This window comes from Eptesicus fuscus, chromosome 6 (genome assembly GCF_027574615.1).
Source record: "Eptesicus fuscus isolate TK198812 chromosome 6, DD_ASM_mEF_20220401, whole genome shotgun sequence".
NCBI lineage: Eukaryota > Metazoa > Chordata > Mammalia > Chiroptera > Vespertilionidae > Eptesicus > Eptesicus fuscus.
This window is the reverse complement of record NC_072478.1, coordinates 58,713,509-58,740,974: the sequence shown is the minus strand read 5'-3', so window position 1 is coordinate 58,740,974 and position 27,466 is coordinate 58,713,509. Positions and strand designations below refer to the sequence as shown.

General features: G+C 36.4%; 2 protein-coding genes and 1 long non-coding RNA gene across 6 annotated transcripts in view; 1 reads left to right on the top strand and 2 right to left on the bottom strand.

Moving 5' to 3' along the window:
• Window positions 1-2,248, bottom strand: part of LOC114232813 (uncharacterized) — a 113,435-nt gene extending 111,187 nt beyond the window's left edge. For 3 of the 4 annotated variants that reach the window (XR_008556367.1, XR_008556368.1, XR_008556366.1), the window contains exon 1: window positions 2,168-2,248. This is a non-coding gene — a long non-coding RNA (uncharacterized LOC114232813). Of the gene's footprint in view, window positions 1-1,754; window positions 1,844-2,167 lie in introns of those variants that run through there. The other variant, XR_003618913.2, reaches the window with a different exon arrangement.
• On the top strand, window positions 1,986-7,614 carry SCOC (short coiled-coil protein). The gene is given in 5 exon segments (XM_054717715.1): window positions 1,986-2,102; window positions 2,104-2,191; window positions 3,879-3,950; window positions 4,381-4,464; window positions 5,854-7,614. Coding segments are annotated over 5 exon segments (468 nt in total). The 5' UTR covers window positions 1,986-2,021; the 3' UTR covers window positions 5,997-7,614.
• A 3,000-nt stretch (window positions 7,615-10,614) lies between these two features.
• CLGN (calmegin) overlaps window positions 10,615-27,466 on the bottom strand; it is a 41,882-nt gene continuing 25,030 nt past the window's right edge. Inside the window, exons 6-15 of the mRNA XM_054717714.1 lie at window positions 26,547-26,628; window positions 24,915-25,107; window positions 22,406-22,595; window positions 17,905-18,018; window positions 17,628-17,778; window positions 15,365-15,580; window positions 14,747-14,872; window positions 14,157-14,316; window positions 13,041-13,138; window positions 10,615-11,153 (exon numbers count right to left, since the gene is read on the bottom strand). Coding sequence (XP_054573689.1) covers window positions 11,073-11,153; window positions 13,041-13,138; window positions 14,157-14,316; window positions 14,747-14,872; window positions 15,365-15,580; window positions 17,628-17,778; window positions 17,905-18,018; window positions 22,406-22,595; window positions 24,915-25,107; window positions 26,547-26,628 — 1,411 coding nt within the window. The 3' untranslated portion in view covers window positions 10,615-11,072. The remainder of the gene's footprint in view (window positions 11,154-13,040; window positions 13,139-14,156; window positions 14,317-14,746; window positions 14,873-15,364; window positions 15,581-17,627; window positions 17,779-17,904; window positions 18,019-22,405; window positions 22,596-24,914; window positions 25,108-26,546; window positions 26,629-27,466) is intronic.

Here is a 27,466-nt window from a genome sequence, read left to right as displayed (position 1 = left end):
CCTGTCATTGAGTCTTTGCAGACAGATTTCTATTTCACTTATTTTATTTTCCAGATATAAAGTTTCCATTTGGTTCTTATTTATAGCTTCTATTATGTTGCTTATACTTTCGATTATAACTTCTGTTTCAAGATTTTTAGTGATCACTTGTTCAAGTATTTTTTAATAGCTGCTTAAAATCTTTTCCAGATAATTTCAACATGTGTGCCATCTATTGATTACTTTCATGTGAGTTGAGATTTTTATGCTTCTTCATACATTGAATAACTGTGGATTGGATCCTGGATATTTTGACTGTTACACAATGAGCCCCTGGGTCTTGTTCCAGTCCTATGAAGAACGTTGATATTTTTGCCTTAGTAGAAACTTGAGTTGGTTAGGTTGGGCTGCAAGTTCCAACCCACCTTCTTTGGGCTGTGATTTCAAAGCATTTCAATTTGAAAAGTGTTTGCAGTGCTTTATTTTTACTTAATTTTGACAATTCTAATACAAATTCAACAAAGTAGGTATTATGATACTCGTTTAACAGATAAAAGGTAGGTTTTGATTCAGCCTATCACTAGCTATATGGTATTGAACCTTGATTTTCTCATCTGTAAAATGGGATTGATAACATCTAGATCAGGCGTCCTCAAACTACGGCCCACAGGCCACATGCGGGTGTTTTTGCCGTTTTGTTTTTTTACTTCAAAATAAGATATGTGCAGTGTGCATAGGAATTTGTTCATAGTTTTTTTTAAAACTATAGTCCGGCCCTCCAACAGTCTGAGGGACAGTGAACTGGCCCCCTGTTTAAAAAGTTTGAGGACCCCTGAGTCATTGGATTGTTTGAGGACTGAGTAAAATAACACAAGAAATATGCCTAGAATATTTCAAACCCTAAAGAAATCTTCATTGGTTTTATTACAGAAATATAATACATAATCAGATACACATATTTTAAGTTATAGGATACACTGTGTAACTACCACATCAATCAAGATATTATAGAACATTTCCATTACACCAGAAAGTTCCCCCATACTCCTCTGAGGTCAACCCTCCATTCATCTTCACCCCAGGCAACCACTGTTCTGACTTCTATCACACTAGATACACTTTGTTTGCTCTAGAACTTTATATTAATAAAATCATACAGACTGTACATTTTCTGCCTGGCTATTTTCACTCAGCATAATATAATTCAGGTTCTTCTATATCAGCAAACTGCACGCAAAGTAAAAAGCCAAGAAACAGGTAGTCATAATGTCACCCCTATAACTCAGGAGAACGCTACTACCATGTACTCAACATATATTGAAAACAAACAGGATCTGCTTTATGTCAAGGGCCATCTATCTATGAATGGTATCAAGCCAGATTACATTACACTCCAAAGCCTGACACACTGCGTGTATGACCTTGAGCAAGACATTTGTTTACTATTAAGCTTCAGTTTCTTTCTGTGGGTTGTTGCGAGGATGAATATGGAATAAGGTGAGAGAAAGCGCTATATACCAAAGTGCAATTAAGGTATTTTGTCAACTCTAAAATATTATTAAATGGTATTTGGAAGGGTTGCGGAGAGGAACAATCTATTAGAGGTGCATTTAGGAGCTTTGCGACTTGGGAAGTGAAAAAAATATATATGGAAGAGTCTGCTTTTAGAATTGAGGAACCACGGAATTGCATTGGCCTTCTTTATCTGTTATGTCCACGAATGCTCCTTTCTTACATTTGAACTTCTCTCTTGCCCGGCGTTTCTTTTTACCAACCTCCTTCCTGACAGCTGTCAGAGTTTTCATACTGGATTTGTGACCTCAATTTTCAGGCTCCCGCTGAGACCTAAGGAACGCCCCGCTGGCGTCGGCTTTCTCACGCTTAACTTTCCTTCTGTGCTGTCATTGGCTGTTGCTGTTTCAGGACCCGCCCCCAATGACCTAAATGCTGATTGGATGCCAATGTCCTTTTTTTTGTAGTTGTTAAGGCAAAAGGTGGAGCCTGGAGCTCGGAGGGAAGACGATTGGGGCGCTGGGCAGCTAATGCGCATGCGTGCCTTCTGGAGTGGGGATTGGCGGGACGGGGCGGGACTCCCGGCTCGGCGCAAGCTCTGTGGGCGGAGGGGGGCGGAGCTGCCGGTGTCAATTGCTCCCAGTGTCGGGGCCTGTAGCATCCTCCAGGTACCTACCCCTCCCGGCGCCTCGAACGGCAGGTGAGGGCTCGTGGGCAGCAGAGGGCCTGGCCCGGGCGACTGGAGTTGTGGCCTCGGTCCCGCCGAGGACCCAGCGGCCGGGGCGGGCTGGACTGGGCCCGGTGCACCGGGGCCCGGGAGGAGCGGCCTGGGGCCTGGGCGGCTGGTGGGCGGCTGGGACCTGGCTCCTTGCAGAACCGCCGCGCAGCCTCTTTTTTCTCATCTTCTCATCACTGGGCCCAGAGGTTCCTCCGGGCGTGGGGGCGCCCGCGGCCCCTGACGGAACATCCTGCCGCCGCCTCCCCGCCGCCCTTGAGCCCAGGCCGCTGTCCAGCATCCCCGCCCTCAGGTGGGGCCGCGGGAGGGCGTGTGGGCGCAAGGGGGCCTGGCGCGCCTGCACTTGGCCGCGGCTGCTCTGCCCAGCCAGCCCCGGAGGTGGGGGGAGGAGAGGCCGAGGCGGGGAAGGGGAGCCAGTGAGCGGTACGGTGAGGGCTGGCGACATCTTTGCAGGCGTTGAAAGTAGCTCCCGGGTTAGCATCTTCTTGGGTGACCTGTTTTGGGGGTCTCTGTTAGAACCGAGAAAGAGGATACATTCCTGAAGAGCAGGGCTTTTGTTGCACAGTGCATTGATCCCAGCACTGTGACGTAACGGTGTTAAGGACGTGCTGTGCCATGGTTCCAACCCCGTTTCTGCACCCGAGATCCACAGCTCTCTATATTCTGTGCTGTACACACAATATGTACGATTGTATATACAATATACCTAGCCGTTTCCTCGGGATCTGCCTCCCGTTCAGATCCTTGTTTGGTCAAACAATTCCTTAATTTGTGGATTTATGTAACCAGAACAAGTCAGAACGAGCAAACAAACCAGGTTCACAGTTGATGCAGCTTGGAGGTAATGTAATTTATCTTCAGTTGCTTAGTTAGTAGAAATATCAAAGGAATTTGACATCAAGAGTTGCAAAATGTTTGGCAAACTTGGTTGAAAGTCATATTAACGTTTCTTCCATTGCATAATGGAAAAGGGGGCTTTATAGTTAGACCTGGGTTCAAATAGTTGGTACAGACGTTGGCTCAGAAATCTAAGGCAAGATGCATAGACTTTCTGAGATGTAGTGTCCACATCTGTAAATTCCAATGTTCTTCTATTGATTTGATGCATTAAAATATGTGAAGCATTTACTATATTAATGCACAATGACATTATTTTAATAGTTTTTCCGTAACTGCTAGCATTGATCATTCTCTCTCCCCCCCCCCCCCCCCCCACCACTGAGAGAGAGAGGAAGGAGGGAGGGAGGGAGGGAGAGAGAAACATTGATGTGAGAAACATCAATTGTTTTCCTCCTGTAAGCACCCAGACCAGGGATCAAACAGATTGGGAATTGAACCTGTGACCCTTCAGTACATGGACAACACTCTAACCATGAAGCAACACTGGCCAGGGCTGATCATCTTTTTAAAAAATAATAGATGTACAGTTATATTTTATTATGTATTTCTCTGATAACCAAGAAACTCAGCACTTTCTCCTACTTCTCTTTGTAAACTATTTGTACATATCCTTTGCTTACTTAGCCATTGGGTGTTTATTCTTAGAAACAGTAAAGCATGTGAAAGGATCCCACTGGGTCATATAATTTTCTTTTGAAAAACAAGCTTAAATTTCATTTCTCTGTGTTTATGTTTCTTTTTCTCATTGCAGACCAGTCACCAAGGATTTTGTATCCGAGGTCCAAAAGTTTGTTACCCAAGATGATGAATGCTGACATGGATGGTATGTTCTTTATTTTCCTTTTGTATAATCCTGGTTTTGTGGGTGCTTTTTTTAAAATTACTTTATTGATTAAGGTATCACATATTTGTCATCAACCCCCCCCCCAGGGGTGCTTTTGCTTTATTAAGTAATGAAAAGAACAGAGAAGAATATTTAGAGTTTGGATTTGGCTAATTTACTTATTTATATCCCTTCTAGTTCGGGGAAGGATTTAAGGCAGCTTCTGTTCCTTAACTGTGAGATATTGGCAAAACACTTTATCTTTACCTTGGTGTCCTTATCTGTAGTGTGGGAATAGAACTTTTTGCTTCACAGGTCTCTTGCATAAGTCAAGTTAGGTAATAAATATAAAACATTTTGCAGATCTTTAAGTGCTACCCTACACAATGGTACCTAATGTTAATGGTAAATTTGAACCTTTTTATTACAGCAGTTGATGCTGAAAATCAGGTGGAACTGGAGGAAAAAACACGACTTATTAATCAAGTGTTGGAACTCCAACACACACTTGAAGGTTAGCTTGCATTTTGTAATTTTCTTGAGTAATATAAATTGGAATTGTAAGCCTTTGTGTTGTTAAATTTTGTTAGTGCGCAGTTTTAAAAAGTATAAATTTCAAGCCCATTTCAGTAGTCTCCCCTGTCCCCTTCTCCCTGGGGCCTGTAGCTTTGACTGGTGATTTCAAAGAACAGATATGCTTCAATAAGGAAGTCAAATAGTGTCCTTAAGCTTCCCTCTTAAAGTCTAACATAATGCTACTTAGTACATGAGAGCTCCTTTTAATAAGGTAACATTGTGTTACTAAGTCTTACTTGTACCAAAAGCGGTTTTAACCCCAGAGATTAAAAGGGAATTGATGTGAGTTTTTCATTTTCTAAATGTCTTACATAAAATTAATACTAACACTGAAACATCTTTTGGTTTTTAATTAAATTAAGAGGTTGAGTTTTGGGGTTCTTTGTGGTTTTGTGTGTGTGTTGTGTGTGTGTGTGTGTGTGTGTGTGTGTTTGACACCTGAATGAGCAGATCATGTCACTCCAGTGGCTTCCCATGTCACGGTTAATAAAGGCCAAGTTATTCTCTGGAAGTCTGTTACTTCCCTTCCACCTTTCAGAGCCATGTCACACACAAGGCCTCTTACATTCTACCCCAGATACTCTCCCCTCACATCCCCCACTGTTCTTTCTGTATGCTTCCACTCAGGTCTTAGCAGTTGCTGTTCCCCTCTGCTTTTCCCATAGTTATTTAGGCTCATTCTCTCACTTTAGGTTTGTGGTCAAATTTCCTTGATCAAAATAGCTGTCCCTGACTACACTGTATAAAAGGGCTACTTCCCTTTTGCTTTCAGTGACCCTTACTCTTCTTGCTTTTTCTCCTGACCCCCCCTTGGGGCCCCTAAATGCACATTAAAATGTAAGCTCTGTGAGAGCAAAGACCTTTCTTTTTTTGTTACTATTGCCTCTGGAACAGTGAGTGCCAGGCTTTAGCGGGCACCCAGTACTTAGTTGTTAAAGGAATGAATGTTAGTGATGTTTTGATTGTCAAGAACTACATCTTTTGAATTTTTTGCTAATGTAAAAATACAAAATGTTCAATTGCTTGGAAACCAGCTTTCAGTATCCAATATATAAATTCAGTTGTGTTCACCTACCACATTTTAAAAACTATTTTAGGTATTAGTCAACATAAATGCTGTTTACAAAGAATAACATTTAGTCTACTGTGAAATCTCATTTTAGGAATTTTGGCTATTTGCACTCTGTTTATTTTAACTTCTAAAGTAATCTCAATTTTAAAATAGAAAATTTAAGGACTGTGTTCTCTCAAGAATGAATCAAGCATTTTATACAACGGAAACATTGCCAACATTTATCGATAATGGGCTTTTTTATTTTTAATATAGACCTCTCTGCAAGGGTAGATGCAGTGAAGGAAGAAAATCTGAAGCTAAAATCAGAAAACCAAGTTCTTGGACAATATATAGAAAACCTCATGTCAGCTTCTAGTGTTTTTCAAACAACTGACACAAAAAGCAAAAGAAAGTAAGAGATCAATATCGTTTCTCTGTTATGGATTGCTGCTGATCTTTTTTTAAAAAACTTGGATAGATTCCAGAAGTTATAGTACTTTTGTTTGTGGCTTCATTGAATATTTATGAAGATAATGTCAGGTCTAGGCAAAATTAAGAGCATAACAGACTTCCATGAGTTTGTGTATTAGGTTAGTCTATGAAAACATGAAAATGTAGAGACTTTATAATTAGAAATGCATATATTTATGAAACTTGATGTCTTATCAAATTTAGGTTCAGCACTGTCTTTTATTATATAGTAGGAGATACAAGAAAATAACCATGTTGTGAAAAGTGACCAAAATCATGTACTGAATGCACAGCTTTATGTACCCTGTCTACCATCTTGTGCCTCTTCTTCATTTGCTTCTTCCTTCCCATTTCCCTTATCCTGAAAGAAAAACTGGTTTCACATTTGTAAGAGCAATTTTAGTAGTTAATCATTTATGAGTGTAACCTGAACAGTATTGTTGAAACTTAACCAAAAGTTAGGGCTTGTAATTTATTATACAGCCACCCGCCCACATAATGGCGTTTCAGTCCATGACAGACTGAAGATACAACAGGTAGAATACCATGTAGCCTAGGTGTGTGTAGTGGGCTCTATCATCTAGGTTTGTGTAAGTGCACCCTGTGACGTTTGCACAACAAAATTCCCCAGTGATGCTTTTCTCAGAACGTATCCCTGTCATTAAGCAGTGCATGACTGTATTTAATACTGGGATTTAGGTAGGATTGTTGGTTTTCTTTAATCATTTGAAAACAGAAGCTATAAAAACAAAGTGGGGTTTTTTCCTTGAAGCTGAATTGGCAAGTTGGGAAATTTTGTGATTGAAAACTTCCTTTTACACAAAGTAACTTGGAATCTGAAAAGATGAGCTCTGGTTATACGGATGTTTGAAATACAAAAATTTTGAGGAAAAATAGAAATAGGATGGAAAAAGTACTTGGTAAATAGTAGTAACCAACTCCAGATGTTTTTGCTCCAGATTTGTGTTATCTCTGGCACAGATTAGATCTTTTGGGGAATATATATATGAAAGTGGATTAAGTTTGACTCACCTATGTAAACTGCACTACAATAGTTACAAAGAGTTTGGTCTCAAAGTATATTTATAGTATCTAGCAGATCAATTTTTGCAAAATCTTTTGAGTGTATTAGTATCAGAATCATGAATGGGAGTTTTCATGTAAACTAATTGATAATGTTCTCAGTATTTTATCTCACTACTTCTCCCAGAGTTTTCTGTAAGCCCAGCTACTTAGTATGCAGAGTTTTAATCATTCCTTAACAGTTTTTTTAAATTTAGTTTGTAGATTCCATTTGCTAAGGAAATTAATATCAAATAATATTAAAATATAGGAAAAGAGATTCATTAATATAAATTATAGTTACTAGATTTGGGCTACTTTTAATCATGGAATAATCTTATGTTTGTATTGGTGTAAGATTCAATGAATGACTTTAGCTATATGATCATACTGGTATAATCATACTGCAAAACATTTTGCATCCCTTTTGTTACCTAATTTACAAATGTTTAAAATTGTGTTGCAGTTTTGCTTTGCTGTTTAATAAAAGGCTGTTTCAGAGATTGTGTGTGTTAGTTTTTTGTTTGTGGAGAGATTGTGTGTGTTTTGATTTGGTTGCCTAAGTAACTGGGTGGTGTAGTGGTATATCCAGGGTTGTTCAAAGCCACAGGGTAAGTAGCATATCTTCCTTAAGTAGTAGTTCCTGCTGTGTAGGGGAATAATTTTATTAAACAAACATTATAGGATATTATACATTAATTTTTAAAATAAAAGCAAGGAATTTGAAGAAGGATCCAAGATTTCCAGGGTTGTATTTTTTTAAGTTAGGCTAATCTCCCACAAAAAGATGTGATAGAGTGATAAATAATATAAAACAATAAAGAAATTTCCCTCCCAACTAATGGTTCTGAGGTGAGTGCTGCAAGCTGGCAGAAACTGAAGATGGCTCTGGCATCACCATTCTAATTTGCAGAAAAAGTGCATGGGGCACAGTTGCAAAGTTTTGAGAAAGGCTACTATTCTGCTAACATGTCTTCCTAGAGACATAATCAATGGTGGCAAGGCTATCTTTAAAAAATTCAAGAAAAAGGAAGCTACGTTAGCCTGGTCAAGTTAAAAAGTCTCTTAAAAGGCTAACTAAAATAAAAGCGAAAATCTCTTCGTTAGAGAAAAGGACAAAATGTAAGTCATCTTAAAGTCAGATTGGGGTGGAAAAAGGAAAAAGCCATTTTGGGATTAAGGAAGACTATGTCTTGTCTACTGCATGGATCTAGTACACATTGATGAGAGTAAGTTTTGGTTAAACCTGTCAGCTATGGTACATTCACAGAGGGCACATCCACAGAAGTAGCAATGAGTTGGCAAAACTGGTTGCTCATATTTTACCACTGGAAGCTCTTGGAGTTTAACAAAATGTTAAAGTTAAAACAAATCTGCAACCAAGGAAGTAAAAAAAAAAACTTTAATAATTAATCTTTAGAAAAAAATGTTTACATATAAGATACCTATCGGACAAGAAGGTTTCCATAATAAAGGATTTATCTCCTGAAGTAGTTTCAGAAACATTCTCATCTAGAATCATTCAATATGTCCAGTTCATTTGGACATTCCAAATACAAAGCAAGAAAAGGGGTCCTTGCAAGATGTGTTCATTTATTATTAAATAAATACAAAGTATGGTTAACTGTGTATTAAGATTGCCAGCACCAATTTATGCAAGTTCAGAACACACCAATGGAATAAAGAAGGTATTTTTATTTTCAGTTCACTCCCTAAAATAAGAAGACTATGTTTAGCTTCCTTTAGTAAAAGAAGCTAAAGACTCATTTTCCTATGCATGCACTCTAAATGTACTACTGGTGAGGAGGGTACATGGGAACTTAGTTGGTGCTTGTCCAAAGATGGGGTGTGTATATCCATGAAGGAATCCAAAATAGTACCCAATTAGTATAAAGTTCTTTAGATAGTATTAAAGTAGTTTTGTGGTCTTAAAGATTTAGATCACCTTCTAAAGGGTGGAACCTGTTACCCAAACATAAAAAGTTCTTAAAATATTTTAAGTGGAACAGTACAGCTCCATTATAATATCACTAGAGGCCCGGTGCATGAAAATTCATGCACTGGAGCGGGGGGGTACCTCAGCCCGGCCTGTCCCCTCTCACAGTCCGAGAGCTCTCAGGAGCGGGAGGCAAAATGGCGATTGGGGAAGGCAATGCCCCATCACACCTCTGCTGCTGCCACTGCCAGCAGTACAAGCCTCGGCCGGCCCTGGTTACCTGAGCCTTGGGCAACCCTGGGCGGCTGGGCAGCAGCCATCTGAGGCTTGCCTGTGCCTCGGGCCGGCCCTGGGTGTCTGGGCAGCCACCATCCGAGGCTTGCCTATGCCTCGAGACGGCCCTGGGTGGCTGGGGGGCTCAGGGGACTAGGGGATTCCGGAGGCAGGTGTGCGGAGTGGCCAGGCCTGCCCTGAGGCCACTTGCTGTGCCTGCTGCCCCAGTGGAGCTGAGGGGACTGAGCACCACGATCTTTGAGGACATGGCAGTCAATTAGCCTATTCCCTCCTTATTGGCTGTGGACACTGCCATCTTTAAGGGCGGGGCAGTCAATTAGCATATTCCCTTATTGGCGGTGGGCACCGCCATCTTTGAGGGCGGGGCAGTCAATTAGCATATTCCCTCCTTATTGGCTGTGGGCGCCACCATCTTTGTGATGGTGTGAGGGTCAATTAGCATATTCCCTCTTTATTAGATAGGATTCTATGACTTCTGGTAACTACTGTAGTTTAAAAAGAGGAGAAGTAGTAATAGTTGCTTCTATCTACCTTAGAGGTAGCTTTGAAGCTAGATGAGAGACTAGACAAAGTTGATTTAAATTTGTCAGGAAAAAAGCAAGACAAAAATATAAAGCATATCTATTAGCCATTAGAATTTCTTAATGAACAGAAAATTAAAGTCTCCCAATAATAGCTCACCTATTAAAAAGCATATAAGTTAAAGAAGAAAAATATTTAAATTCTATTTTGAGAGCAGTGTACACATAAGCAATATTATGAATAGGGTACGGCATTCTGGCATAAAACAACTATAAAAGCATGGAAAAAATTGACTGTTTTGATTAATTGATTATCTTTGTATTCAAATGTAAATTATGCTGCACTACTGACCAGTGAGTCTGTGAATGACACTTAGACATTTCTGTTTTGTTGACCTGTTGGCCATCAAAGCACCTTTTTTTTTAAAAAATATATTTTATTGATATTTTACAGAGAGGAAGGGAGAGGGATAGAAAGCTAGAAACATCGATGAGAGAGAAGCATCGACCAGCTGCCTCCTGCACATCCCCCACTGGGGACATGCCCGCAACCAATGTACATGCCCTTGACCGGAATCGAACCTGGGACCCTTCAGTCCGCAGACCGATGCTCTATCCACTGAGCCAAACCGGTTTCGGCCAAAGCACCTCTTTAAAGAAATCTGTAATTTACTAGTAAGTGAACGGACCACAACTAATTTGACACAAACTAGGTAAATGTGAGTCACACACAACACTTTCAAATGTTGATAGAATTAAACAACCATATAGAAACTTTATTGCATTTAGCTCTGTACAACAGAACACTCTCATTTTTATTGGAGAACTACCAGTTATATTGTAGTATAGCCATTCAAGAGGAAATTCCAATATCTAATTTTTCCAAAAGCATGAAAGCTGCTGCATATTATTTTGCTCTGTACAAACCAAAACTTTCTCCAAACTATTAAAACTGTGTAACTTCTAATGATATTAATCTCTTAAATCAGATATGTAACTTGCCACTTTTCTTTTATTCTGAATTCAAAGACCAGGTAACTTCAAAGTTTCTGTTTTTTTCCTGAAAAGACTATAATGGATGTCTGAAATTAGGATTAACATTACTAGATATTAAAAACAGGATGTGCAGACTGATTCAAGTTCAGTTCTGGCACACTGATTTTAGAATGCCACATTTCTCTCAGGAATTAAAAATACTTGAATAGAGTTTACTCCTTCCGTACTCTTCTTTTGCGTACTGACTTCACTGGCCCATCTCCAGATCCTGTGCTCTCGTCTGCTTCCTTCATCTAGAAAAAAGGAATTATGAAAATGTTTATTTTTATACTATGTGTAAACTAGTAGGTGGTAGTAAATAATATATTTCTTATTCTCTAAAAGACGTTATAAAAATAAAATACTATCTTATACTAGTATATGTTCCTTTACTTCATGCAGGTGACCAAAAATGTGTATATAAATTGATGTTTTAATTTGTTCACCTTTTGGCACGATTACATTTTTAGAATAATGCTGCTTATCAAATATGCATCTGACAAGGAATACTGCTAACAACTCAATTCACAATTTTACATTATGATTTAGAACTTAATGTCATAATTAATTAAAGGTTATATGATATTTTCATTGGCAGATATTAAGCACTAACTTCATCACAGTATTTCTGTAAGTAATGAACTGCTGGAGTGGTTTTACAGAATTTCTGGCATATAGTACTTAGAGACAAAGGAGAGGGAAAAGGTAAACACCAAATTTATGGTTTGGTTTTTTTCTTTCCTTTAATTCTTATCCTTCTAAAATAAGCATTTACACATAAATTAAACTTGTGTAATAATATAAAATAATGGAGCTATTATATATTATACAAAAGAGTTAAAATTATTTTTGAAGGTTATAATATACAAAAAGTGGCTTATTTTAGCTCACTAACAAATGTATATGAGAAGACTAAGATATTGTAAAGGTACACAAAATATTATGTGAAGCAAAATGTAACTAGAGGGGGCAAAGAAAAAGATTAATCAAAGAACAGATATGCATATATGCATAGCTCATGGACACAGACAATAGTGTGATAAAGGCCTGGGGTGGGGTGGAGGGGGGAGAAGGGGAGAAAATGGGGGACATCTGTAATACTGTGTCAACAATAAAAAATGTAACGAAAATATATGCACGTGAATGATTGCAAGTATTATTATTTAGAGAATGACAGCTGAAACAATGACTGTTTAAAACTCTGTTCTGGAAGAAATTATCTCCACCCAACTAGGATATTCATCCTATATAATGATCTCCAAACCCCTTTAAAACCTCACAAAGCAGTTTAGACTAGTAACCAGGTATATGTACTGAATAAGCTTTAGAAAATAACAATAAAGCAAATTTATTTAGTAGATTTCTTCAAATGGACAAAATTGGAAGTTTATTTCATCATATACTGTCACCCTATCTAACGCTAAGTAGTAAGAGTTGTGACTCTGGGGCAAGATTGTGCAGCTCTTCAAGGGCTGGAGAAGTATAGAAAATGGCCTTTGGTATATGCTAGATAGAAAAAAAAAGCTCTGGTTCTGATTATACCTGGATGGTTCTGATTCCATAATAACTGACTTAAAAAAGGTACTGTGGAAAGTCCTATTTCATATCAGGATATAAAAAGGGGTACAACCCATCAAGTTAATGGGGAAACTAGTTTACTAAAGGTTTGAGAAAAGCACCATGTCAGGCAGATAGTGCTCAACTATCCAATCAATGAGCAAAATATTTCAGAATGTGGGATGTAAATTACTGAATCAATGAGAATGTGTATACAATGACTGTTAAGAAAATTGTTTGTAATAAACACAATTACCTTTTAAATATTCAAGTGGTCTGTTTATTATACCTTTCAACAGAATACTTTAATGATAAAGTTGTAATATTTTATAGATGCAGTCTTCTCTATATATTTTATAAACCATGGGCTGGCTTTATACTATTTCATTAGGCATTAAGATGATATAAATTATAGTATTTTCTTGCTTAATGAATATATTTAAAAAACATTATGGAGGCTCTTATGAAAGCTGAGAGAAAAAGGCAAAAAAAAATCCTTTACAAAACAGATTTCTGCTTTTTTTGACATAAACATTTGGCTAATGATCATAGAAACTGGTTTATTTTCTGTTAGAGCTGCTCACCTCATCCTCGGATCCAGACTTATTTGACTTACTACCTTCTTCTCGTCCTTCTATTATTTCAATTTCCCCTTCACTCTTTTCCTCAGGTTCACCTTCTTCTGGAATACAGATTTTATTAAAGGCAAAGGCTTGATGAATTAGAATTTTGCTACTGAAAAGCAATTAATACAATAAGGGAGTTTATTTAAATTCCATTGTTTAAAAACAATCTCTTCTACTAGAAATTTTTAAATAACTAAAAATACTAATTATTATACTACATTTTATAAATAATTATATTTGAAGGGACAGGTTTAAAGAATTCTTAAGCAGTCAGTCCGTATGTAATATGAAAACCAAAGAATCTCTGTGTGTGTTTATATATGTACATATACATTTATAAATATATGTATGTGTGTGTGTTTTTAAATCAACTACTTCATAAACTTATTAAAGTTAAAAATAGTGCTTAAGACATAATTTAAGTCATAAAGGGCTCAACCTGGATCTTGGCTTGAGACAACAGGCAAATATCAATAGTTTTACACCTACCTAGATGTTCGTGAGGAGGCCTCAATGGAGAGCCACCAAAAAGCCTCAGTTCTTTAACTGATGTTAATCTTTAAGAGTTTAGTATAGGGTAGGAAGGGGACATATGATTCAGCAACCCTTTCAGGAGATTAAATTATTTATTTGATCTGATAAGCTATCTGATAAACAACAGCCATTGGAAGTGTTGATTTTGTTGCTGCAGTCACCTGCCTTACACCTATTCTCTTGTACAGAGGCCATGGGCTACACAGCCCATCTCATCTGCATTGTTGGAGTCAAGAAAATTCCTTGCAAAAAGCTGGGGCATGTGGAATTCATAGTTGCTAGGCTCATAAGCAACTGGACAATATTTAAATATCTTTCTTCCTAGAAGACAAAATACTGAACAAGGTGATGGCTGCTCAGGGTACAACATCCAGGCAGGGATGATTACTCCTCTTTGCCATAGCCATGCATTCTTGGGGATTCAGATGGTATAATTCTGACAATACACAAGTAGTACAAGAGCTAGTGTTTCCCAGGTAATCTACTGTTTTTATGAGCTTTGCCCAAGGTCCTCATTATAAATCACTATCACTGTCTTACCCTTTTCAAGAATTTCACCATCACTTTGCTTTTTTTCCTCTTCCAAGTCGACTGGTTTCTCCAGGGCTGCTTTCTCTTCCTTCACTTTTTGCTCTAGCGCTCCCTTTGTTTGTGGTTTACATATGTCAGGTTTTTTATACTCTGCATCTTCATATTTTTTCTGTGGTAGTTTAACATAAGCTATTTTTACTAAAAGCAAAGCACTTTTTATTTATTGAGGGAGGGAGGGAGGGAGGGAGAGAGGGAGGGAAGGAGAGGAGGAGGGAGGGAGAGAGGGAGGGAGGGAGGGAGGGAGAGAAGGAGGGACATTTGTTGTGCTACTTATTTATGCATTCATTCATTGATTTTTGTATGTACCCTGACCAGGGATCAAACCCACAACTTTGGTGTATCAGGATAAGACTCTAACCAGCTGAGCTACCCAGCCAGGATCACAAAGCACTATATTTTTAAAAAACTGCAGTAACTGACATCATACACAATAAAAAATCTATACAAAATTTAGCTGAAGAACCACTTCCTCAATTCATAGATCTCTTAAACACTAAGAGGTATTTTTTTTTAAGTTGAAGGAAATTCATTTTATTTACCTTTACTTTCCTTGGCCAACAAAATGAAATAATTAATACTATTGGAAGCCCCGCTGTCACAAGATAAATGAGCCAAAGCCAGGGATGCTCTTGAGCAGCTGCCATCAGCTGTGTAAACACACCAGGCTGCAGAGGAAATAAGCATGAAAATGTAACTCAAATCACAGACCTTCATCAGGAAATACAGCCTACCTCCAAAACTTATTTTACCTAGGCGTTTTCTATTAAGGAGTGTGAACTTGTTAAACTAAAAAATACTTCATATTCTTATCTTATACTTCGTAAGTTTAAACCTATTAATTATTAGCATCCATTGCTGTTGGAGACTTTGTAGTAGAAGATATGTTACTACATAGGTGGAAACTGCTATGAAATTAGCAATTAGAAATTGCTATGTCTTTCTATCTACCAACAAAAATAATGACAATTTTCTTTTTTGGTAACTTTAAATTGCAGGATACAATTAGTTTTTAATAGATATACACAGGGTGGGGCAAAAGTAGGTTTATAGTTGTGAGTATACAAAACAGTTTATTCTTAAATTCTTATTTATTGATTGTATTATTTTCCATTTGAATAACTATAAATCCCATTATTACTATATGGTCAGTACCGTACCTCGTTAGCATTTGCTATCATTCTTTTCACTCCCCAACCATCTGCAGCCCAGCGATCTGCTACTTCCTTTTCCGAACAGATAATAAAATTATCAAAGTAGATATCAGAGGTCATAGACCAAAGCTCTAAACCAAGAGCAGAGAAAGAAGTCAGAAGAAATGGATGATCATCCTCAAAATAATCCGGATTAGGAATTTTTCGAGGACTCCAAATTCCCTGGAAGAAAAATAATTGGAAGACATTTTCAAATAAAATAATTTCATTATAAATGCTACTTAAGAAGTAGTTGTTGAGTGAAATCATCTATACTAACTAGAGAAAACGAAAACTTTGATATTAATTCATTAATAATTCAATGAAAATGAAATCTTGTGCTTATTCTGTACATAATGTTCCTATAAATAATACTGACTTTAAACTCTACAGAAAAAAGGCAGAGTGAAAATCCAACACACAAAGAAACTTGAGCAATTAAATTTCACAAGTAAATGGTACTATTTTAGACAAGTTTTTTTTTTCAATCCTCACCTGAGGACATGTTTTTCAATGATTTTGAGAGAGAGGGAGAGACATCAATTGGTTGCCTCCCATACGTGCCCCAGGCATGGGCCCTGACCTGGAATTGAACCTTTCAGTGTACGGGATGACACTCCAACCAACTGAGCTACCTGGCCAGGTAGACAAGTTTTTTATATTTAGTAAAGTATTTAAGGCAAGTAGTTATTAAAATTGCCCAAATCATAGAGATCACTGTTTGGCAAAAATGGAGCCACTCCTTTTAATATATACCCATGACAGGCATTAATCATGGTTGAAACTCAGAACAATTATCCAACAAAAAAGTTCCATTAGGTCTGAAATGATTAAACGCAATCCAATTAAATCAGTTTGACAGTATGATCACTCACTGACTCACTCTGGCATCATGTGTATCTATTCCGTGCCAGGCACTATGCCAGAGCTAGGGGTACAGTGATGGACATAGTTCTTGTATTATGGAGGGTCAAGTCTGATGAGGGAGACAGACATTATAGAAAAAAAGTTTCCAAAATAAATATTTGGTGATAAATGCTATGAATAAAAATTAAAGTGAGCATTTAGAATAATGTAACTGCATATGTAAAATACATGTTAGAAAATGTCAATGAATAAATAGATAAAAATATAAGATTAAATGGATAACATAATGGACTTCTACTACAAAAAAAAGTAGGTACACTCAAAAGGTATCTGACTAATTTTAGGAAAAAAATCCAAATTTTAATAACACCAGAAAGTGAGCAGCACATTAGTTAAGTACAGGCAGTCCTTTTGATCAGAAGTCATTTCTTATATTTCATTCTAAAATAGAACTTAATTCTACAATGATTATTAGGAAAATACAATATGAAGTGACTGATCTCCAGTTCTTTGTTTCTCCAGAAAATTAAAGAATGCTTTACTTTTAAAATATAAACTAGAGGCCCAATTCACAAAATTCATGTAAGAGTAGGCCTTCCTTCCCCTAGCTGCCGGCACTGGCTTCCCTCTGGCACCTAGGGCCCAGGTTTTCCTCAGACTGCCAGAAGGCGCCCAGGACTGCCAGAAGGCTTCCCTCTGGCCACCGGCAGGCACCCAGGACCTGTCCCTTGCAGCCCCAGCTTCATCTGAAAGGACGTCTGGTCTAATTAGCATATTACACTTTTATTATTATAGATTAGAGTCTATCTTCTTTGAATTCTTAAAAATAGCCAAAGGCACACTATTACAAATCAATTTTCTATCATTAATGTAACATTATCAATAACTAGATATCTATATATATAAAAGGCTAAGTGACCATCCAACCATCTGACCAGTAGCTATGACACGCACTGACCACCAGGGGGCAGACGCTCAATACAGGAGCTGCCAAGCTGCGGTGACTTGGCAGCAGTGGTTCTTGGGTGACGCACCCCAAATCAGAGAGGAGGGAGCCTGATTCCAGGGTGCGTTACCCAAAAATCACCCTCTCACAATCCAGGACTCCTCTGGGGATGTTGGAGAGCCAGTTTTGGCCCGATCCCTGAAGGCCAGGCTGAAGGACCCTGCTGGAGGGACCCTGCTCACTTCGCAGACACCCTTAGAGCCACAGCGCCGCCTCATCTCACCCAGTCTCGCCCCGCTGGCCACCTTCTAAATAATTTGCTTTCAATGTGCATGAATCTGTACACCAGGGTACTAGTATAATAGAACTAGCATAACATTTAGACTCTACAATGGGATTGGAACAAGTGGTCTTTACCTGGTAATTAGGATTATCTATCATTGGAGGTCTCCATACTCCCTTGTATTTTGGGTTATCTATCATGGGAGGCTTCCACTCACCACACCCAATCTGACAGGCTGGATTAGAAATATGAGGTGCCTCCCATTCTCCATCCATGTCTTCATTCCTTAGGACATTAGAACAAAGCAAATATAATAACCTCAATTCTCTACTGTCAGTCATATACACTAGCAACAAAAGAGCAACTAAGAAACATGCAATGGATGGACCTCTGGAGATGAAAGATGCTTACCAGTCATCAGGCTTCTCAGCATTGGGATCTGGAATAAATTTCGGTTCATCGTCAAGCCAGCCATCGGGTTTAACAGCACTTAAATCTTCTATCTGGGCAGGTTCACTTTCATCCCTGTAAGTCCAGTAGTTTATGTTAGTTATTAATTATGCAAAGGTTACAAATGCACGGCACAAAATTCAGAAGGTACTAAAAGTATTTCCTGCCCTTCTGTCTTTGTGCCTACTATGTCCCCATTTCTCATCCACCTAAATCTTCTTGCCAGTTTTTTGTACATTGCCCCTGTTGCACTCTATGCATACATGCACATATGCATATATTCTTTTTTATACAAAGAGCATTCTAAATAAAGCCTGTTAAAAGTTGCTTTTGTCATTTAAAACTCAGTCATTCATCAACAAATACATATTGGATGTTGACATGTGAAGACTTCCCGAGGAGCCCTATTTTATATACACAAACATCTGCTTCATTCTTCCTAACAGTTCCACGGTGTTCTCTTTGGAGGATATAGCATTATTTATTTAACCTATCTACAACTGAGGGGCATTTAGTGTTCCCCAAAATGTACTATTACAAATAATGCTGTAATGAATATCCTGGAATTTGTTAGAAATTAGTAAAAAAAAAAAAAAAAAACTAGCCCTCTACTAGTATAGTCAGCTATATGAATTAAAAATATTTTTCCAGTTTCTCATATGTTTTTTATTATAGTTTATGGTGATTTTTTTGCCATGTACAAATCATTTATTTTAATGTAGTTAAAATTTGTTAATATTTTCTTTTATAATTTTTCAATTTTATATCATATCTAGAAAGGTCTTTCCTACACTAATATTTTTAAATATTTAATTTTAGTAATTTTAATTTTATATTTTAATTTAAAAATAGAACTTCATAAATTCTAAAATATATAACCACAATTTTAATATGTACTGAATAGAACTATTAATATAATTTTTATAGAAAAGTAGAAATTTCAAACGAGACTATGTTATGATTTTCCAAACAAGACAAAATAAGCAAATAAACTGAAACAATCAACTCTCTGTGTAAAGACTAGTACTTGCCTGATACCAGTGTTATCCTGAGTCTCTGAGGGCTCAGAATAACCACAGTTTAATATTTAAAGGAGCGTTTCTTGTACACTTATATATATGACAACTTCTAATACATATCACCAATCAGAATGAGATTTCTATATGCAGTTTCTCTCAGTTAAGGGCAAACTTATTTCCCAGTGTCAGCATTACACTTTATGGGAAAACAAATATGAAGCAATGTTAGAAAACCTACAAGGAGGATGAAGTCCTACCTTTTCTGATAGTATAAATTCATAAAGTGATATACTACTAAGTGATTTTTTATTGTTTAAAGAACTGTAGTATTCTTCCCTCCTTGAACAAGTTACTTCCTTATTATACTATTTGCCTGAAAGCAAAGACATTTTCATTACTAATCAGTATCCCTCTTTATCTACAAGAGAGCTAACCAGTTAACACTTTTGGTTCCAGGAGCAACACTATGTTCTGAAAAGGTAGTCCCCTCAATGTTCACAGACAATCAAGAACTTAAAGAAACTTAAATAGACACTTTCCAAAATGAAGCATAAAGAGAAAAATTGGTTAAAAAAACAAAACAGATCCTCAGTGACCTGTGGGGTAATATAAAGCAATCTATCTAATATATATTAAGTGGTGCTCTCCAAAAAGAGATGAGGAGGTACATATAAATATTTAAAGAAATAATGGCCAAATATTACCTGAATTTGATTCAAACTATAAACCCACATTCCAAAAAACTCAAAAAACCCAAAACAAGAAAAACACACACAAAAAATATACATCAAGGGACAAGAAAATCAAACTGTTTAAACCTGGTAATAATAAAATAAATCTTAAAACCCAAAAGGAAAAAAAAATGACATATTAGGTAAAGAAGAACTAAGATGGGAACAACTGACTTCTCATCAGAAGCAATGCAAGCTCCAAGAAAAGACATGACTGTTGCAAAATAACTATCAACCTTAATCCAATAGTGAAAATATCCTTCAAAAGGGAAGGCGAAATAAAGAAGTTTTAAGAGAAATCAAAGTTGAGAGAATTCAATGATAGCAGACACACACTACAATGTGTTAAGAGAAGTTTATCAGGCAAAAGGAAAACAGTAACAGATGGAAACTTGTATCTACACTAAAGAATAAGAGTACAAGAGCCCTGGCTGGTATGTCTCAGTTGGTTGAAGCGTTGTCCCATACACCAAAAGGTTGTGGGTTCAATTCCCAATCAGGTTACATACATAGGTTGCTGGTTCAATCCCTGGTCGGGGCATGTAAGGGAGGCAATCAATCATTCTCATGTCAATATTTCTCTCTCTCTCCCTCTCTCTTTCTCTCCCCCTTTTCCCTCTCTCTAAAACCAGTAAGAATATCCTTGGGTGAAGATTTAAAAAAAAAAAAAAAGAATGAGTTACTAGAAATGGTCAATATGTGGGTAAATTAAAAGGACTTTCCCCCTTAATTGTCTGATTAAAAGACACTGACTAAAGAATAAATATGTGTGGCCTTCACACATACATGGAAGTAAATGTATGATGAAAGCACAAAGGATGGAAGGGAGGAAATGTTCACTTAGACATAAAGTGGTTTAATACTACTTGAAAGTAGACTGAAATAAGTTAAAGATACATATTGTAAACCCTAGAGCAACCAGTAAAATAAACCAAAATGAAACTAATAAGCTAACAGAAAAGAAAAAAGTAGAATAATAAAATAAAATAGCTTAATTTGGCCCTAACCAGTTTGGCTCAGTGGATAGAGCGTCGGCCTGAGGACTGAAAGGTCCCAGGTTCAATTCCGGTCAAGGGCATGTATCTTGGTTGCGGGCACATCCCCAGTAGGAGGTGTGCAGGAGGCAGCTGATCAATGTTTCTCTCTCACGGATGTTTCTAACTCTCTATCCCTCTCCCTTCCTCTCTGTAAAAAATCAATAAAATATCTTTTAAAAAAATAAATAAAATAAAATAGCTTAATACAAAAGAAGTCAGAAAATCTTTTTATAAAGAACCACAGAATATATGGGACAAACAGAAAACAATAGTGAGTTGATAAGTCTACATACATCCAACCACATCAATAATTACAATAATCTCAAAAAGCTTACTCTAAGTGAAAGAAGCCAGAAACAAAAGCTATCCACTGTATGATTTCATTTTATATGATAGTCTAAAAAAGACAAAACTATAAGGACAGAAATCAAATCAGTGGTTGTCCTCTGGGGTTAAGGGTGGGAGGGAGAAATTGATTACAAAAGGATATAGACCTTTTTGGATGATGTAAATATATTCTGTCATGACTGTGGTGGTAGTTACATCATTGTATATGTTCATCACAACTAAGAGAAATATATATATAAATTTAACTGTAGGAAATTATACTATAATACAGCTGACAGAGAAAATGCAATTAGAATCTAGCACAAAAAAAAAAGAACAATACTTGCTGACCAAGTGTGTTGTAAGATTAGTCCAACATTAGAAAATCAATCAATATAATTTACCATACTAAGAAAATAAAGGAGGAAATCTATATGATAATTTCAGTAGATGCACAAAAGCATTTTATAAAATCCAACACTTAATCATGAAAAAAAAAACCTCTTAGTAAAATAAGAACAGAACTTTATAAACTCATACTTAGTATTCACACCACACAGGTAGCCACTTCCAGATCCCCAACTCAGGAACTGGGTGTGCTATGTCTCTTGTCTTCAGCTGCTAAGTTTTTAGATAATTTGTTACATAGCAATAGATAACTAATATAGTGGGTTAAATACAGACAGATCATCTACTTAGCGAAACCAGAATTGTTACCCACTCAGCAGAAAAAAATAATAAGGTTCTTGGGAAGAGAGGAAATAGAGAGACATACAGGTATTTCTCATCATCTGGACTCAACTATGGGAACTCAGGAATGGAATACATTTCTTTTAGGGAAAATATGTGTAATCCTGTAGAATGAAAATGACACAAATACTCAGCTAGCAAAAAATTATGGTTAAGCAAACTGGCATGACTGACTTCTATATAGTTTTCTAAGATGTTGAAGACATGCCTATTTTAAGTCTAAGTAATGGAAAAGACTACAACTCTGTAAAATATGCATACACATGATAAAGATTAAACTAGAAATTAAAATAAAGTGCTAATGTGTTAGAGTCATGGAACTTTCTCTCCATAGCACTGGGAACATAAAAATAAAAATACATTGGGGAAAAAAAAGCAACCAAGTTAAAATGTTAATTAAATTAAAATGAAAATTAAATAATTAAAAAGCAGGGACGTGCCAAATCCATTTTAGAAAAGTACTTCATCCCAAATAATCAAAGTAAGTAGTTCTGATGTTTAAAAGAATACATTTCATTAGTAGTAAACTTCACTTAGAGGTTTTGTGCCATTATTTAATTATACCAAATAAAGCTTTACTACCGAAAACTTGGCTTACCAGTCGTCTGGTTTGATGGCAGAAGGATCGGGAATTTTTGCTCTTTCATCCCAGTCGTCAGGTTTTTTATCACTGGCATCTTCAATTTCTTTGGGAGGATTAATAGAAGGAACCACATCCTCTAGTAGGCTGCCTTTGTTTACAACTATTTGATCAATTAACACTTCAAATGTGTTATCTGGATTCATCACTAAAGACCAATTTAAATATAGTTATCATAATGATAGACATTTTAAAAATAATCTTTTAAATAATAAAACTACCCTAAACTTCATGGGTAAAATTTTCTCTCAACCAGAAATAGAGGAGTTCCCAATGTAGTAAGTTAAAATATGCTGAAATCACTAGATTTAGTGATTTCTAAAATCAAAGATAAAATTTTAAGTAACAACATAATTTAATAAAATGCACCATTACTTCTCAATGGATTTTTTTATCCAAAGATTTTTTTTTTTTACATAACACTTATTTGCTGTGTACTTTTTAAACTCTAATTTAAAAAAATCAATTTCAATTGTGAAATTTATTCAGAAAACATTCTTTACAAGATTTTTCTTGAGAAACACCTTTTTCTGAATTAGGAAGGATCTAGCTAGTACTGTTTTGCATTTAAGGTCTTCCTCTTAGCTTGACTTTTTTCCTTTGTTGTAGTAATCTCAGCTGCTAGTAGAAGAGGAAATAGTGGAGAAAAGAAGATAAAATATTGAGTGTGTGTTTGCATTATTTGAGTTTGTGTCTGAATTGCAGTACTTGAGTTTGATATAATTTGGCATTGTTGTGACTGAACCCTCTGGAGACTGGCTGTATTTCAGAGCCGTTTCTTCAGGAAGCCGTAGCCCATTTAACTAGGTGAGTCGGCACGATCCTGACATTTGTTGGCAGCTTGTACTTCCTTAGCTTATTGAAAACAAATGTTAGGCAGCTATTTTCATCTATCATTCTTTCCAAAGATAAATTTTACCTAGTGACCCCCTTCCATGTTTACAGAAGGTACAATTCTTAGAACAATTACAGAACAATGTTATAAAATACCACAGTATTACAGAGGGGCTTTTAAAAAAAAATAGAAGTCACTGAATCTTAGCACAACAAAGATTTTATATATAGTAAAATCTTATATATAGAAAAGCAAATGCTTAAGAGTCAGACCTGAATTTCAATTCCAGTTCTATCAGTTACTATCGCTTCTTAGAGCAAGTTACTTAAGCTAAATTAAGGCAAAATAGAGAGAAACTGCTCCCCTCACATGATGATTCTAAACAAACTGCCTAGCATAGAGCAAGGTATATATGAGATGATTAATGACAATTTTAGTTCTTTTTTTTTTCTAGTCTTTTTCTATGTGCTTGCATATTTTGCCTAGTGGCCACTATGATGTGCCTCCAATTTGAATCTTTTCTTTCCCCATTTTAATATTATAAGCATTGCTTTCCTGTTGCTAAACATTTCATAGTTATCATTTTGCATTGTATAGAAAACCCCTTCTGTAACACGGGTTGATTCAAATTTATAGTATATTTTCACACAGTGGTCATTTGAATAAATTCTTGAAAGTGGAACTGTGGTTTCAAAAGACATAAACCTCTTATGGTCTTTAATATACTGTATACTACCAAATTGTTTCTGACCAGGTTTGTACAGTAAAGTCTGATTAAATTAATTTGTTCTTAGTTATAATTTCACATGATTTCTACAATATATGTTCCCAAAACATCCAGTACTATTTTCCAATTTCATATACAGTCTTTGATGTCAATGTTTCCATTAAAAATGAAACTGGTCATTGCCTGTGCAGACCAGGTGACTATTTCTACAACTGCAGTCTCTGGGAAGAAAGCTGAAATGCCTCAGTCTTGGATGGAGTTGTCCTGTTGGATCTCATGCTGTCATTTTACAGAATCCAGGGCAGACCATAGCTCTACAACCATATGTACTTGGGAAGAGGAGGAATGATCCCTATAAAGTTCTGCCCCTGAACATCTATGCAAACTCCTATTTTCATAAAGGAAAGCTAAGCATGTTAACACATGGTTGCTCAATGCTTTCCCTTTCCAAGTTTAGATATGGACACAACCACCCTGAGGTAGGACCTATCAGTCATCACAACTGCCTGTAGAATAAAGTAAGCTTTTCAGCATGGCCTTACGGACTTCTTCCTCTTTGATCAGTTTTCTATTCTTACAGCACTACTAATGTCATAGTGCCTAAAATATCCTCTTCACCTCCTACCTTCCATATTCTATCTACATTTCAAGACTAGTTCAGAAACAATCTGCTTTACTAGGTTTTCTCAGAGTCACCAAGCTGGAAGTGATATTGACTTTGAACTCTTGACTACCTCATCTGTACCTCACAAATGGTATTTTACTTTCCACCTATATTAGAATTATGCCTGTTTTATTTTCCTGAAAAGATAGGATCCATGTTTATTTCTCCCAAAGCACTTGCCATGAAAATATCAGCAGTCAGCAAATATTTTTGAGTGAATGAATGAATGAAAAGGATATACCAAGGGTATATAGATGAGTCTTCCTGTCTGTAAAGAACGTTTTCAGGTCTACTTCTGGAGGTTTGGCATGTTTCTCTTCAAAAACTCCAGTTTTTGGGTGTTTATGTCTGAAGATAAAATGAAGCTTATAATCTTCTCCACATTTATCTGGTCCAAACATAATGGTATAGGATGTTTTATCATGAAAGTTTTCCTTCAAAGAGAGATGAGTGATGGGATTAATCCAGAATTAGAGTATTTAATGAATTTCTCTAGTCTATCCAAATGGGCCGACTTTACAAAAATGTATTAAATGCTAATTCACCAAAGAATTATTTGGCACACATGACAAAAAAAGGATGTGTGAAAATGACAAATATTATTCAAAATAGGTTTTTTTAAAGCACACACTTCTTCCTTCATAAAGATGTAGGAGGGAAGCTGAAACCACCCTAGCAACATCATAATAAGCTTAGTTACTTTATGCAAATTTGCATTACTAATATCTTATTAAGAAAATTAAGTATAGAGAAAAGCATACTTATGATCTTAAGACAACAATTATCCATCACTATTATTCAGGAATACACTAGAAAATGACCCTCCTGAGCAGAGTGAAGAGAAATTCAGAAACAAAAACAGACACAGAGACTGTTTTTTCTACTGTTTTACTACTAGTAATTTCTCATTTGACATGGCCTACTGGTTAAGAGCATGGGATCTAGAGTAAGCTGCTGGGGTTCAAGTCCTACCGCTGCCACTTATATTAGCTGCATGTGGCCCTGGCAAATTCCTTAACCTCTCTGTAGATTTGTTTAATCACCTCTGAAGTATGGAGATAATAATAGTACCTATGTTAAAAGGTTTCTCTGAGAATCAACTGAATTAATCAGGTAAAGTGCTTAAAGAAATACTTGGCACTAGGTTTTATTATTGTCGTTATACCCTCAGGTGATTGTCACCTGGTAATACCTAAAACAAGAGCTTGCACATTTACTATATAACCTCCCCTTTACCAGGTCCAAATAGTGGTGCCTGACTCCTTTACTCCATGTTCCACAGCCTGTACAGAGCCATGTGTTCTGACAGGTATCTCACTACTTCCTACATCTTATTCCTGCTGTATGCAGGAACCCTGACACAGCCTCCTGTAGGAGAACGCTGTAAGAATTCAACATCTCCAGCCTTCAAATGGGCTTAATACAAGCTGCTTCTTTATGAAACGTTTTTAGTTATTTTTTGTGGGCTGCCAATTTCTGAACTAGCCCACCTTTTTTATTTAGTTCTTTGATCATTCTGTTTCACTACTTTGCTCTGTTATCTTATTTCTCTGAACAAATTTATGATTCTTATTTGGTAAAGAAAATAACTCCAAGTTGATCTTTCATTGACATTTATAAGCACCATGTTGTTTCTTATTTATAGACATGGCAAACTTTTTTATGTTGCTAAAAATTACAAAAATCCATGCCATCAAGTAATACGGCTGTACATCAAACTTGAAGGCACACTGGAAAAGCCATGAAAACTCATGTTATAAAGATTTTCAAAGTTGTTTTCAATTTCAGTTGAAAATTAAAAATGTTTAATTTTATCAATTATTCCTTAAAGTACTTATTAACTTTAATACTTATTAACATTAAAATATCATACCAGATTCAAATCATCAGTGTCTGCTAGGAGTTTAATGTATGCACCTCCACAATCAATACCATCTTGAAAATTTACTTCATATCTAAATAAAGGGGGAAAAATCACACTGCTGATAAGTAAAAATTATTAATTGCTCTTTAAAAATCTACTACACATCACTCTCCATTCATTTAAACATAAATATTTTATATTGCCAGAAAGCCCATAATAAGCACATCCATAGCCTAGAGGAAATGCTTTTTCTATGCACATCCTTAAAATGTTAAAAGTAGAATGATTATCAAGTATTAAAAAGCCAACTAACTTTTGAAATAATTTTTCCATCAAAACTGCAGAATTAAGAATAAAATACTTTGACTAAAACAATAATAGGAAATTTCAAATTCAGATAAGGTATACACTACACATATTTCTTAATAGACTAAAAAACAAAGACTATGAGGACCACAGCCACAGCAACAGAACTCTAAAAAATTGCTAATGATCATAGATATCTAGTGCACTACTAATTTGTGTTTTAGTTCAATTATACCTAACCATGTCAAAGAATCGTATATCCCATTAAATGCCTTCCAGCAAAGAGATTTCATAATCTCAATCAATAACTTGGAGTATTTCAGATTTTAACAGCCAGGAGAGATGGGAAATATAACAACTGAAGGAGAGAACTGACATGCGTGTCTTTTCATGGATTTACAACACTGAGTACTTCTCAGCAACCAACCCCCAACACACACACACACACACACACACACACACACACACACACACATACACACACACACACACACAAACAAACACCTTAAGGAACTAGTTAGGCAATGAGACACAGACTTATTAAACAGTATTTAGAAGAGAATTTGGGTAAAGTGATTAATTACAAATTATATAAATCAATGAGGAAATGTCTATCAGTGAAA